This window comes from Salvelinus namaycush, chromosome 8 (genome assembly GCF_016432855.1).
Source record: "Salvelinus namaycush isolate Seneca chromosome 8, SaNama_1.0, whole genome shotgun sequence".
NCBI classification, from domain to species: Eukaryota; Metazoa; Chordata; class Actinopteri; order Salmoniformes; family Salmonidae; genus Salvelinus; species Salvelinus namaycush.
Genome location: NC_052314.1, coordinates 44,065,790 through 44,080,848, shown reverse-complemented (window position 1 = coordinate 44,080,848; position 15,059 = coordinate 44,065,790). Strand labels below are relative to the sequence as shown.

General features: G+C 42.2%; 1 protein-coding gene across 1 annotated transcript; it reads right to left on the bottom strand.

Annotated features, from left to right (window-relative positions):
- Positions 1-5,018: 5,018 nt before the first annotated feature.
- Positions 5,019-13,559, bottom strand: LOC120052139 (vitellogenin-like). The gene is made up of 27 exons (XM_038998977.1): positions 13,498-13,559; positions 13,254-13,419; positions 11,462-11,587; positions 10,979-11,197; positions 10,667-10,884; positions 10,475-10,572; positions 10,220-10,344; positions 10,025-10,126; positions 9,796-9,915; positions 9,514-9,700; positions 9,325-9,418; positions 9,055-9,240; positions 8,774-8,933; positions 8,456-8,654; positions 8,106-8,371; positions 7,906-7,962; positions 7,723-7,797; positions 7,406-7,612; positions 7,115-7,266; positions 6,870-7,017; positions 6,635-6,761; positions 6,341-6,524; positions 6,154-6,248; positions 5,916-6,010; positions 5,621-5,786; positions 5,375-5,536; positions 5,019-5,266 (listed from the first exon to the last, which is right to left on the bottom strand). Exons 1-27 carry the CDS (start codon positions 13,557-13,559, stop codon positions 5,154-5,156), a joined length of 3,909 nt encoding a protein of 1,302 aa, XP_038854905.1. The 3' UTR covers positions 5,019-5,153.
- Positions 13,560-15,059: the final 1,500 nt, after the last annotated feature.

The following is a 15,059-nucleotide window of genomic DNA, read 5'->3' as shown; positions in this document are numbered from 1 at the left end:
GCCATTGGTCCAAGCTAGTCCTCAACACTATTGAAGTCCTTGAACAAGTATTTGTTATTCAGATGAACCAACCATGTGTCAACAATGGTCAGCTTGACCAAGAGATAAGACTATAAAAAAATTTGGACAGTGAGACTTTTGTTGTTGTTTTGGCTCTGTACTCCAGCAATTTTGATTTGAAATGATACCATGACGGAGGTTAAAGTGCAGACTGTCAGCTTAAATCTGAGGGTATTTTCATCCATATTGAGTAAACCGTTTAGAAATTTGAGTAAACCATTTAGAAATTACAGCACTTTTTCACATACCACCCCCCAACGCATCAAATTTGGCCTTCATTAGTTAGGGTTGGATTTAAATCTATTTTCAAGAAGAGTAATTGTGGAAATGGCCAGGGTTTAGCCATAATTATGACTTTGTGGCAGCGTTAACTAGTGACGACCAGGGAAGGAATGATGGCAAATTCTTTACTCAGTAAGGTCACTCCCATAGAATTCTATGGTCACTCCAACTAAGGCTAACAATGAATGGCTGATATCCCAGGCTGATATGTGCTGTGTTCGGGACACCTTTATACCAAGAAACACTTACCCTGATGAAAGCCCCCAACATAAGGAAATTGAAAGTGGCTTTTACTGGAACCAAGTTACATGTTCCTCAGTACACAAACCCACACACAACAACATAACGAGCCATACCGTGCAGTGCTGGGCCCAGTCAGGTCTTTGACACATTCACTCACTCCCCCGCTGAAAGATCAGACACAAATGTTGGCACCGTTGTAACAGGTTGTGAACAAGCCCTGGTCTCCAGCATGGGAACAGAAAAGGAATACCTGGGGAGGTAGTCTCAGGTTGGACTACTCCAAATCATCTTGGCTCTGACACACACACCCAAACACAAGCTTTGGAGGTCCATCTCTCCATTTAAATATCTCTCACACCCTACAATAACCTGTGGATCATGAGAGAACCTTCATAAATTAGCAGAATATTAAAAACAATTTATTGACACTTCATGTAGTGTCCCGTAATACTTTGTTTGAAGTGAGACACCTTCAGTCATTCATAACACATCCATAAATACCCTATCTCTCACACCCTGATCTGTTTCTCCTGTCTTTGTGCTTGTCTCCACCCCCTTCCAGGTGTCGCCCATCTTCCCTAATTATCCCTGGTGCATTTATACCTGTGTTCTCTGTTTGTCCGTTGCCAGTTCGTCTTGTCTCGTCAAGCCTAGCAGCGGTTTTCACGTACTCCTGTTTTCACGGTTTTGACCATTCTGACTAACTTGACCCTGAGCCTGCCTGCAATTCTGTACCTCTCGGACTCTGCTCTGGATTACTGACCTCTGGCTGACCTGGACCTGTCGTTTGCCTGCCCCCCCCCCCTTTTGTAAATAAACGTTTGATATTTTGAACTGTCTCCATCTGGGTCTTATCCTGAGTCGTGATAGTACAAACTGGCCATGACGGACCCAGCAGACTTGGTCCAGCTCCACAACGCCGTCTCCTCGAAAAGGAGCCACCACTGGAAGGCACGAGGAGTTGCTTCGTGGTCTTATGGAAGGTTCTGCATTGGATACATTGCTGGAGCAATTCCGCGGGTTGTCTGTTAGGCAGCCTACCACGAAAGTAACCTCCCAGCCCCTCAGTAACCCGACTGTCAGCAGCGCGTCTCTCCCAGCCACCCCGGCTACCTGAGAACCCCGCTTACCCCCTCTGGAACGCTTCGCTGGAGAGTCGGGAACCTGTCAGGCGTTTCTTGCTCAGTGTTCCCTCATCTTCGAGCTGCAGCCCTCCTCCTTCCCCTCAGACTGCGCACCTCACCATGCTGATGTCCGGTAGGGCTCTCGCCTGGGCTACGGCAGTGTGGGAACAACAGTATGCCGTATGCTTCAGTCTGGAGCAGTTCGTGGTTAAGGAAGATTTTCAATTCTCCATTGCCCGGGAGAGAGCCTGTCCGGAAGTTACTCCAGCTTCGGCAAGACTCCCACAGTGTGGCAGACTATGCGGTGGATTTCCGTACATTGGCGGCTGAGGTTGCCTGGAACCCGGAATCGCTGTTCGACACGTTCCTGCACGGATTATCGGAGGACGTTAAAGACAAGCTAGCAGCCCGGGAACTACCAACAGATCTCGACTTGCTCATCACCTTGACCATCTGGATCGATGGGTGGCTATGGGAACGTAGGAAGGAGAGGTCTGATTCTACCTCGCCTCCGAGGCATCCCGGAAATCTCCGACGTCTCCGTATCCTAGAGAATCCGAGGACACCCGAGATTTCCAGAGAGTCTCCGAAGTCTGACGAATTGGCTCTTCCCGAGCCGATGCAACTAGGCAGAGCTAGGTTGTCTCCAGCCGAATGTTTACGCAGGCTTAAGACGAAGAGTTGCCTGTATTGCGGGACTACTGGTCATTTCCCTGTCCTCATGTCCACTAAAAGACCAGGCTCACCGGTAGGGCTGAGTACTCTGGTGGGCCACACGGAGAACTTTCCCTCTCCCCTTACTCGTACCCCTCTCCATGCCATTCTGCTGGGGAACTAGTCGAAATCTCTTTGGGTACTCATCGACTCTGGGGCCGATGAGAGTTTTATGGCCGCCACCTTGGCGTCCGAGCTGGGTATCCCCACTCAGCCCCTTTCCATTCCCAAGGACGTTAGAGAGCTGGACGGGCGCTCAATAGGCAGGGTCACCCACAATACCACTCCCATCAACCTACGAGTGTCAGGGAATCACAGCGAGGCTATCCAATTCATGCTTATTAAGTCTCCACAGGTTCCCGTGGTATTGGGATTCTCTTGGCTCCAGTGACACAATCACCTCATCGACTGGACTGCTGGTGCCATCATCATGGGCTGAAGTCGGCGCAGCCTGCCCCGCGACGTCTTCCTGTGGGCTTGGAAGTTGCCCCGGACCTTTCCGCCATTCCCACAGAGTACCAGGACCTCCGGGAAGTTTTCATTAAGGCTCGGGCCATTTGCTTCCTCCGCATCGATTTCCCGTGCATTGACTACCGGGACCTCAATGACATCACGGTTAAGAACTGCTACCCGCTACCGCTCATCGCCTCGGCCTTCGAGCCGCTCCAGGGGGCCTGCGGAACGCCTACCACCTGGTGCACATATGGGAAGGGGACGAGTGGAAGTCTGCCTTCAACACGGCCAGCGGTCACTACGAATATCTGGTCATGCCATTTGGTCTAACCAACGCTCCTGTTGTGTTCCAGGCCTTGGTTAATGACGTTCTCTGCGACATAGAGACTTCCAATGGGTAGAGTCAGGACACAATTTACTGTTGATGAAGAGGCATACCCCTCCCCCTGTCAATTTTCCTGAATCCAATGTCCTGTCTGCTCGGTGAATGGAGAATCCATCGAGTTGGATTGCCATGGTGGCAAGGCCAAGTGTTTTTGGGACGGACAAGGCCCCTGACTGTGTTTTGATAGAGCCATAATATTTTGACTGATGAGGGACAAATTAGTGTGGTTTTTAAGGTAATGTTTTTGTTTGTAGATGTCATTTGTATAGATTTCATGCCAAAAGTATTTTTATTGTATTACCGTTTTGTTAATAACTTCTCTTGGATAGGGGGCAGCATTTTCACTTTTGGATAAATAGCGTGCCCAATTTCAACTTCCTTCTACTCATCCCCAGAATATAAGATATGCATATTATTAGTAGATTTGGATAGAAAACACTCTGAAGTTTCTAAAACTGTTTGAATCATGTCTGTGAGTATCACAGAACTTATGTAGCAGGCAAAACCCTGAGGACTAACCATTCAGATTTTCTTTTTTTTGAGGTCACCGTCTGTTCAATGAGTTTTCATTGGGATACTAGATTTCTAATCAACTTGTTTGCAGTTCTTACCGCTTCCACTGGATGTCACCAGTCTTTGAAAATAGGTTGAGGTTATTCCTTTGTGCAATGAAGAAGAACGGCCATCTGGAATCAGTGTAACGTTATGTGTACTGTTTGAGAGTTGCGCAAGACTAGAAAAGTAGCGTTAGTTTGTTGACCTCCTGTATTGAAAACAGATAGACCCGTCTTCAATTTGATCGATTATTAACGTTTACAAATACCTTAAGGTGTATTACAAAAGTAGTTTGAAATGTTTTGGCAAAGTTTAGAGGTAATTTTTGAGATATTTTGTAGTGACGTTGCGCAAATTGGAAGCTGTTTTTTTCTGGATCAAACGCGCCAAATAAATGGACATTTTGGACATATATGGACGGAATTAATCGAACAAAAGGACCATTTGTGATGTTTATGGGACATATTGGAGTGCCAACAAAAGAAATTCGTCAAAGGTAAGGCATGATTTATATTTTATTTCTGCGTTTTGTGTTGCGCCTGCATGGTTGAAATATGCTACACTCTCTTTGTTTACTGTTGTGCTATCATCAGATAATAGCATCTTATGCTTTCGCCGAGAAGCCTTTTGAAATCTGACATGTTGGCTGGATTCACAACGAGGGTAGCTTTAATTTGGTATCTTATATGTGTGATTTAATGAAAGTTTGATTTTATATCATTTTTTTGAATTTGGGGCTCTACATTTTCCCTGGCTATTGGCCAAGTGGGACGCAAGCATCCCACATATCCCAGAGAGGTTTTAAGGTCATGTAGTTTTATACATTTGAATGTCAGGCAGCGTAATGTGTCTGTTATCATAGTCAACATAGTTTTTCCTTAAATATTGAATGTACTTTTAGTGAAATGTTGCTGATACACCAACACCAAATGTGAAAAGAGATATAGTTCTTTACATTGATTTATGAAATTGACAAACTGTCTTTCCCTTCAATTGATTGTGATGACAACAAAAAAATATTGGTCTAGGCTATTGTATTTGTTGTAGATGTAGTGCAATGGAAATGGTATACTGAACAGTCATAGCACTGATGTCTTTTTTAATATCTTTTTTTTATTTCATAATTCACCATGAAAAGTGATTGCCATTAAATTTCTCTTATTAGAGGGCTCTTTTTGCAAATGGAAAACGTGGAAAAATGTATCAGAGACCATCTTTGAATGCACAGTTGGATTTATTACAATTTGAGTGTTCAATAATGTTGTAGGTTACATCTCAGTGATGTGAAATGACATATTTTCTGTTATAAAAGTTACAGTATCTGCTCCACCAGAGCACTAAATGCACTGCTCAGAGCAGCGACAGGCCACATGGGCTTCTGTCTTCTCGCTCAGGTCCACACTCTTCTCATAGATGCTGCTCAGACCTTCAGAGCGGTTCAGGTTGGAATCTGTAATAGGAAAGAAAGTAAGAAATTAGGAACTGCAGATCAGTATTTATTGTATACATCAGAACAGTATGGTGTCTTCAGTAAAACAGTTGTCTATTATAGACTCACCGACGGGCAGGCAGTGGAAACCGATGGTGATGGGGGTGGTTCTCACTGGGAGGCATCCAGGCAGACAGCGCAGCACAGGCTCAACAGAGTAGCATTTGGACTCCTGGGCATCAACAATCACCTGCTTCTCCAGCTTCACAGACTCGAACGTCATGAGGCATTCTGAGATAGAGAGGTACAGTAATAATATGTTAACTAAATGAACGGACATTTGTAATACAGCATAAGCGGTAGGCTAAGACTTACCAGACTCATCACGACAGCTCTCAGAAGGAAGCACCCAGGAATGGGCAAAGCTGACTGAGCTCTTGGTCAGGCGGCCACTGGGTGTACGGTACTCCTGTCTGTCTTCGCCATCAGCCCTTCCACAGAGTCCACAGGTCTGTCCCTTCATCCAGTCCACAACTTTAATCTGAGTGCCAAAATCATACAACTTAGAACGACTGTAGCTTATGTTTCAGTACCCTTTAAACAAGTAATATGCTATTCATAAATTGAATGATACAGTATTATTGATATTATGACATAAGATTCCAAACACCTTCCATGAGTCCTTATCAAAGTAGACTTCTTGGAGACCGTGGCTTGGGGCATAGAGAGACACGCCTTCACCCTTCCGTTTGATCTTGATAGAACCTTAGGCAAGAAAATAAACAATGTTGTGGTTTATGGATGAGGCCATTTTCTATTATCTTATTACTTAGATTAGATTACTTATTACATTAGATTATTCTAGTTATTGTGATGTTGATAAATAAAGTTGAAGGAGCATGAGAAACCTGAGGGGTCCTGGTATGGGAGGTTGTCGTTGGAAATTTCCATTCCATTGACCTTCACTATCACATCATTGTCCTCAGTGTACAGGTCGATATCACTGGAAGTGTCAAAGATAACATTTCATACATTATGTTATTGATGGAACTAAGAAATATATTTGTGTCAAAAGCAATTGTTTTCTATACTCACATGTCAGAGATTTTCACATTGATGTGGTTTTGTTCAGATGCGTGATCCTTCTTCAGCAGGACCATGAATTTGAGCTCTATGGTGCAATCCTGAGCCAAAACTTGGTAGCAAGAGAGAGGCATCTTGGTCTTGTACTTCCTGTTGTTAAATGTGGTCAATGTGTCTCTGACCATGCTACATTGAACTGGAAAACAATAGTGTTAATTTATACCTTCCTTGCCTTTTTTAATGTTGTAACTTTCCATTTTCTGTGACATTGTTTTGTTTTTCAGTTTTTTTATTGTTTCTGCTTACCTGCGTTGACATCAGAAAACAAGTAGTGGATTTTGTTAACAATGTTGTCATCAAAGGGAGTAAGATCAGTCTCAGACCCAATGGGCAGAGAACAGGGGAGGGTCACACCCAGTGTATACAGTGTCATCTGTGATTTAGATACACAAATCCTCATCAGAAACAGTCAACCAAGAAGAGAAGTCTGGGGAAATAAAACAGCAGAAAATGCTATTGTGGGAAAAACAATGTTCCTCACCTTGGGTGCTTTCAGAATGACATCCAGGGTCGTTTTAGATGTTGCAATCATAGTTAATTGAATCTGTTTCTCACTATTTTTGTTTTTTTGCATTGGAACCAATTCAGCCAGGTAAGATGGGATGTACGCAGGGATGTATTCAGACACGCTAGAAGAGAAAAGGTTACACAAATCAGAAGTTGTTCTTGATTTGTTCTGTAACATTATTCAGCTATCACTAGTAAATTACAAATGAGTAACCGTACATCCTAACACAGTGCCAAACAGCCTTGGGAACCTTGGGGAGTCTGTCCCAAGACAACCTCAGACGAACTGCAGGGCTTGGACCAACAAGACCAGTCTCAGCAGTGATAAAGGTGTTATATTCCTTGCACTCTGCACCCCAAGCAATCTTGGCCTAATTAGGAGAACAAAATAGTGTACTTTTTTTTTAGTATACAATAGTGATTATTGCTACCCACAGTACAACCTAAACAATAAAAAAAACGATCAGAAAACTTATATTGTAGCACTATTTACAAGATATTTGATCTTACAGTGACTTTGTGTTTGCTGAGCACAACACCATCAGCACACAGTTTCCAGTTGTCGTTCTCATCAAGGGCAGCCAGAATGATCTGCAGTCTGGAAGTAGCTTTGTTCAAGTAAGCAGTAACCTGGTATCCCTCATTCTTATCGTCAGCTCTCACTAAACGGAAGAGGATGGTCACCTTAGGGGCGAGAGTATTGCCAAGGAATTTGGCCTGAGAAGAGAAACACATTTTAAAGCTTAATTCATCTCTGCGCTCTCTCCCAATGGCACACAATGAAAGAGATGATTATCTTGACTCAAGTTATGATGGTGAAGTGTCACCTGCTTGTAGATGGCATGGAAGCTAGAGGCACTGCTCTTGCTTCTGGAGATTATATTGGAGGTGGCTTGAGAGTCCTGCAAACAAACAGCAAAACAAATCATCAGGGTATTTACGGAAATACTTTTCTACAAACATTTATTTTTGTAAACCATACCGTAGATGAAAATTCCTCAATATTGTACCTTGTGATACCTGTTGAATTTGCGGTCGTTGGGGTTGTCGTCGTTGGGGTCGTAAGGCTATTTGGGTAAAAATACCATTACATTCAATAAATTCTCTTCACATTTTTAACATCTATGTATGTTTGCAACAAGTGTGTGCCTTGTTTGTCACCTCCATAAATATCTGACTCAAAGAGTTTTGTGAGAAACAGTAGCCTTACCTTGGAGAGGCGAGTGCTGGAGGAGCTGGAAGAGCTGCTGCTAGAGCGGGAACTACTAGAGCGAGAGCTGCTGGAACGAGAGCTGCTGGAACTGGAGGAATTCTTCAGATCAGGCACCAGAATTTTCTTGAGCTTCAACAGTACAGTTTTTCCCTCTGGAGCTTCGTCCTCTTCGTTCATGGTGATGACTTTGATAATCTTTTCTGCAGCCTTGGGTCCAACTTGCACTTCAAACTCCAGCCTCTCGATGGCGGGTTCAGATGCTGCTAAAAATGGAACGCATTAGAAATAGCTAAACAAATTGTTGCAAGTATATGCTGAATTTTGCTTATTATCAAATTAATGCTTACATGGTTTCGCAGAAATAAGGACTGAATGCTTTCCAATCATTTTGTAGAAAAGAGTGTTTCTGATGAAGGCAGCATTCTCAGAATCAAATTCAAAGCATGCATTGACTCCAAGCCTTTCGACACAGATTGTCTCCTCAATCCGTGTGATGGGCTTGAACTTGGATGGCGAATCAGAATAGATGATCTCGGAAGATCTTGACTGAAAAAATTATATAAATTCACAAAATGTATCAAATGTCTGGGGTCTGTGGTTAATAATTTCTGATTGGCAATTCTTGTGTGAATTTAGTTTTGAACAAGTATTTCATACAAACTCACCAAACTTCCAGCAAAAGAGGCAGCAGAGGCTGCAATCATAGATGTAAACTTCTCCCTGGACTGCTGTGCGCTTCTTGCTACTCCTTGGGCAGGAATCATGGGAGTTATTCTCTCAGCTGGGAAATCCTCCACATTTCTTGCCACAGCAAAGGTCTCAATGCTGTTTGAAGGAACATAGATCTCAAGAAAACTGTAGTGCGGCAGCCGTGTTAAAAAAATATGAACTTAATGTAAACAGCTATTACATCCTCTTTTCTGACCAAGAAAAAGATTGCCCTTACTGTGTGGCAACAATATATTTAGGAGCGGAAACAGGTAAAGCTTCAATCTTGAAGTTGCCATGAGCGATGTCAAGCTCTGCTGACAATTTTGCAGGGACAATTGTGTGGACCTTAGCTCTTGCAATAATAGCAGTCTGGATGAATGCAGTGTTCACTCCCATCACAGCAAATGTATGCATGACAATGCTACAGGAAGAGGAGACATTTGTTAAATTTACCAAGATTTGTGGTACTAATGATGTCATCAGAAAATATTGGTCTTATACTTACCTTGGCCTAACTTCGGCATGTAGCTGAATGTTTGTTTTCAATAGCTGGGCAACATGGAAGGTTTCAGGCAGAGCAGGTTTCAGAGTGGCACGGACTATGTACATAAAGATAAAGCACATTCATATGGGAGATCAGAGATCCAGGGAAGAACTACTAATTACTTAGCAAGAACTATTATGATATAGTTACCATTGAGGTCTGCTTTAGCGACAGCAGCAGTGTAGAAACTTAGCTCCATGGGCAAACCAAGAACGGTGGGGAAGATGCGACGCACCTCTGCAGCCAGCAGGGGCTTAGCATACTGGAAAGTTGCTCCAGCCAACAGTGCCTTCAAGGCCTTTTTTCCCAAAGCGTGTGCAGAAGGACTGTTGGCAAGCTGTGGGATAATATTAGGTTTAGCTGTTTTGTCCCTCAACTGTGAATGTTTTATGAATACTTTTGGAGACTATTAAGTTATATAATTTGTTGTACCTGAAGTGCCTGATCGATGAAGGACTTGTCGATGTTGGCAAAGGCAATTTCCTGTCCAAAGAACTTCACATATATGGAGGCTAGGGGCTTGCTTGTGGTTAGGGACCTCCAGTCAGACAGCTGTGGATAGACGAGTAAAGCAAACCTGATTGATCAATTTAATTTAAAAATCTACAGGGATTGAAGCAATTTAAGATAAATGTGTAACGTAGTGATCGTTGATACTTACAGCCTTAATGACACGCTTCATCTTGGTGATCCTGTCAACATTTTCAGGATCTGTGGGGATTTTCAGAAGAGCCTCCTGGATGCCCTCAGTTCGCACTCCAACCTAAGGGGCAGACATTAAGCTTGAACAGTTAAAAAGTGTTTTAAATGTACTCAATCATTATCATTTCAACGAACTTTGAAAAAACACCTTCACCTCAAGAACATCAGCAGCTGCTCCAGCAAAGTAGGTGCGAGCTTTGCCCACGACGGTTCTGGGGAAAATGGTGGCAGCATCGTTGATGTAGAAAGCACTGGCAGCAGCACCAATCCTCTGGGGACCTTTAAGATGGGAAAAATGACTGTTAATGATTGACTTTGTTGATATTTAGTGAATGATGCTATGGGTCAGTCATTGCAAGCCAAGGAAGATATATGGAGGCTAGGGGCTTGCTTGTGGACAGTTCCTTACTGCTATAGGCATCCAGGTGGAGGGCTTTACTGAAGTGGCAGCTCAATCTTCTAAATTTGTTGCTGAGCATCTTGACAGCAACATTGCAGGCAGCAGCACTAAAATGAAGGAATAGTACCTATGTTATTCAACCTGATTCTATAGAAATTGAGAGAGATTTAATGACATGTAAAGGTGAAAGAGTGCTCTTACACTGAGGCAAAGTCAGGGACAGTGCTCCTGGTCAGGGACTTCATGTGAGAGTAGGTGAAGCTAGCCACCTGCAGATTTTCCTCTGTTTTCAGAATGTTAGCTAAAGTAATCACCAGGCCCATTGGGGGCTTTGTCTCAAACAGAACAATGCAGGCAAGCATGCGGAGCTCTGGGTGGAGAGCCTTGTCCATGAACAACTGCACAGCAACTTCCTGGACCTAATTCACAACAATAATGCAGAGATTTGAATGGACTTCGCCAATGAGAATGATGATGTTGTCATTTGCAATTTAATGGAGGGACTGTACTCACCATTCTAGGCTCCCTCTTAGCAATGTTCCTCAGGGCCAAGACTGCATCAGCCTGGACTCTCAGGGGCAGAGCAGCAGCTGCAGTTCCAAACACGGGCAGGAGCTTTGTGATTGGTTTAATGCTAGCAGGATGGCCAGCATTACCCAGAACTTTAAGAAGCATGGAGAGTTCCTCAAATTTCCTATTAGCAACAGCCTCAACAGCAAGTTCGTGGATGGGCTGTGGGAAGACATGTACAGTAGATATGTTTGAATAACCTCAATCAGTAGATCATCATATACGTGAGATGACATCTTTCGAAAATGTCTGAAACCCTACCTCTTTGAAGAGTATCCCACTAGCACTGACTTTGCTGATAAATCTTTTTGAGGGAAAATGTACTTGATACGATTGTGATATGTTGTTATCTCACCTAGCTATCGTAAGAGCATCTGCTAAGTGACTCAAATGTAAATTGATTATAGGAAAATACATCCAGTTTACCTTCACAAGTTCAGCATGGCAGTTGGGATATTCAACACAGTATTTGGAAACCATGGTACCATAACCAAGCATGGTGATCTCACGTAGAACTGGGTGTGTCTGAATCTTGTGGTTTAAAGCTAGGCTCTGGTGGTGAAAAAGATATTGTTTTGAGTCATCTTTATATCATTTCTTACAAATTATTGAAGAGATAGGACAGTGTAGAAGGAGTAAAGTGGGTCCAGGATTCGCAACCAGACGGTCACGAGCACATATGTGACCAGCTTCAAAAAGCTAGGTGTATGTCGCACGTCACTACTTCACAGGAGAGGCATTTGCATTTTTTTCTTTCAGAAATGCCTCCTGGAACATGTGAACTGTCATGTGCCTTCATAACAAACTTGTATGCCATCTGTAAATATGAATACAATTGTTAAATTAGGAGCCTAGTTGGTTTAGCCATGGAAAAATATCTTCCCGCTAGCCATGATTGGCTGAGATAATGAATGGGCTAATGAATGGGCTGTACATGCCGAGAGATGAGTTTGTGTTGGTCTGATATGTAGCACACTTCTGTCTATAACATGAGCTGCTCGGTATGTGTCAATAATCCTTGCTACAGTGGCTTTTTTGAAAGATATAATGCTAGCCATGGAGATCTGCAAATGTGTTGCTACTGCGCTCAACAACATTGTTGCCCAGAAATTATTAGGTGCTATTGACAAAGATTAGTGGGGAAAAGTTGTGATGGACTACTTTCTGCACACAGTCAGTGTGAACCGAAGTGACTTGACACAACAACGGGCCAAACAAGCTGTAGCTTGCTACAAACCAAACAGAAAAGACACGCTGCCATGAAGTATTCATCCATGTATACTGGTAATAGTGTAGCTACATTCTCAGATATTATTCGTTTCAAATTTTGTCAGAAAGTCATATTCATTGCAAGTTAAAGCGTACTGTTAGCTAGCTAGCAAATGTTAGCTTGCTGGCTTGCTAGCTAACGGCACGTGTATGATCTCTGTAGTAATATTATTTGCATCTCAGAAAGCCACTTGCAATTGCTGATTACGGCTATCGATTGTATTTCATGAACATGTGTACATATCCAGACAATAGTAACCATCCACTTAGCTACATGTGGCTGGGGGTGGTTATAGAATTTATTTCACATGACCCATCAGTTTTGGACAAGTGTCTGGGTAAGCATAATGTATAATTATAAAATATTTATAAAATATTTTTATCCGGACACTTTCAAAGTCAGATTAGGATATAGGCCAAGGACTAGATAAAGTGTATTTTTACCTGGAGCTTTTCCCTATTTTAGGCTACTACTTTCACCACTTTTAGTCTTGAAATCTTTGGTTGTTTACTACACTACCATACTCACTCTGTTTAGCTCATGGTCTCACATGTGAATCCTTAAAGAGATGGGTGGGGCTAAGGCTTAAGAGGGTGCTAACGATGCTGAATAGGTTTAAACGCAGAAGATCTCCAGTAGGTGTAGGAAAAATATTCAAGAGACATTTTCTCATAAGTGGGGTTACAAGTTAACCAACTTTCAAAGCAGAATTACTTTCCCATTGTTCCTCAACTGTGGTGTATGATATACCGTTTTGTAGGTCTGAGTATCAACTTTTTTTTTTTTTAAACACCAAATGTTGCTACATAAGACTGAATCGAGGCAGTGGGTCACATATGTGTTGAAGGTAGTGGTGTTAACCACTAGACCACCTCATGCCACCATTTTTAGTCATCTTAATGAGGAAATCTATAAGAATGCTTAAACATCATTTAAAGGTTTACTTACTTCAAAAAGCTTGACAGTGTCCAGATCAGCAGCCACCATATGCACAGCGGCAACCACAGCCTGAACAGCCTCAAAAATAGTGATGTCACCAGCCAAAAACTTCTCCTTGATGAATCTCACAGACACTGAACTTCCGATGTAGGGGACAGCATCCAGGATCCAGTGTCTGAAAAAAAAAGTATTTCTGTCATTGTGTCTTTGTTTGAGCAATTGTCCCAGAAAAAAAAATATTTTGAAAAATTACCTGTAAGCTGGTTTGTCCTTGAACTCAGCCCAGATGGCATCAATAGTCTCAGACTTTGCCATTTGGTCTAACCAACGCTCCTGTTGTGTTCCAGGCCTTGGTTAATGACGTTCTCTGCGACATAGAGACTTCCAATGGGTAGAGTCAGGACACCATTTACTGTTGATGAAGAGGCATACCCCTCCCCCTGTCAATTTTCCTGAATCCAATGTCCTGTCCGCTCGGTGAATGGAGAATCCATCGAGTTGGATTGCCATGGTGGCAAGGCCAAGTGTTTTTGGGACGGACAAGGCCCCTGACTGTGTTTTGATAGAGCCATAATATTTTGACTGATGAGTGACAGAGGGACAAATTAGTGTGGTTTTTAAGGTAATGTTTTTGTTTGTAGATGTCATTTGTATAGATTTCATGCCAAAAGTATTTTTATTGTATTACCGTTTTGTTAATAACTTCTCTTGGATAGGGGGCAGCATTTTCACTTTTGGATAAATAGCGTGCCCAATTTCAACTTCCTTCTACTCATCCCCAGAATATAAGATATGCATAGTATTAGTAGATTTGGATAGAAAACACTCTGAAGTTTCTAAAACTGTTTGAATCATGTCTGTGAGTATCACAGAACTTATGTAGCAGGCAAAACCCTGAGGACTAACCATTCAGATTTTCTTTTTTTTGAGGTCACCGTCTGTTCAATGAGTTTTCATTGGGATACTAGATTTCTAATCAACCTGTTTGCAGTTCCTACCGCTTCCACTGGATGTCACCAGTCTTTGAAAATAGGTTGAGGTTATTCCTTTGTGCAATGAAGAAGAACTGCCATCTGGAATCAGTGTAACGTTATGTGTACTGTTTGAGAGTTGCGCAAGACTAGAAAAGTAGCGTTAGTTTGTTGACCTCCTGTATTGAAAACAGATAGACCCGTCTTCAATTTGATCGATTATTAACGTTTACAAATACCTTAAGGTGTATTACAAAAGTAGTTTGAAATGTTTTGGCAAAGTTTAGAGGTAATTTTTGAGATATTTTGTAGTGACGTTGCGCAAATTGGAAGCTGTTTTTTTCTGGATCAAACGCGCCAAATAAATGGACATTTTGGACATATATGGATGGAATTAATCGAACAAAAGGACCATTTGTGATGTTTATGGGACATATTGGAGTGCCAACAAAAGAAATTCGTCAAAGGTAAGGCATGATTTATATTTTATTTCTGCGTTTTGTGTTGCACCTGCATGGTTGAAATATGCTACACTCTCTTTGTTTACTGTTGTGCTATCATCAGATAATAGCATCTTATGCTTTCGCCGAGAAGCCTTTTGAAATCTGACATGTTGGCTGGATTCACAACGAGTGTAGCTTTAATTTGGTATCTTATATGTGTGATTTAATGAAAGTTTGATTTTATATATATATTTTTTTTTGATACACCAACACCAAATGTGAAGAGATATAGTTCTTTACATTGATTTATGAAATTGACAAACTGTCTTTCCCTTCAATTGATTGTGATGACAACAACAAAATATTGGTCTAAGCTATTGTATTTGTTGTAGATGCAGTGC

Bases quoted from the DNA above. Each gene is read 5' to 3' on its own strand.
- LOC120052139 (XM_038998977.1), bottom strand. From the start codon at position 13,559: ATGGCAAAGTCTGAGACTATTGATGCCATCTGGGCTGAGTTCAAGGAC. The intron at 7,018-7,114 runs GTACGGTTACTC...TTTCTCTTCTAG, and splicing joins GTTTGGCACTGTGTTAGGAT to CGTGTCTGAATACATCCCTG. The intron at 5,267-5,374 runs GTGAGTCTATAA...TTCCTATTACAG, and splicing joins TTTCCACTGCCTGCCCGTCG to ATTCCAACCTGAACCGCTCT.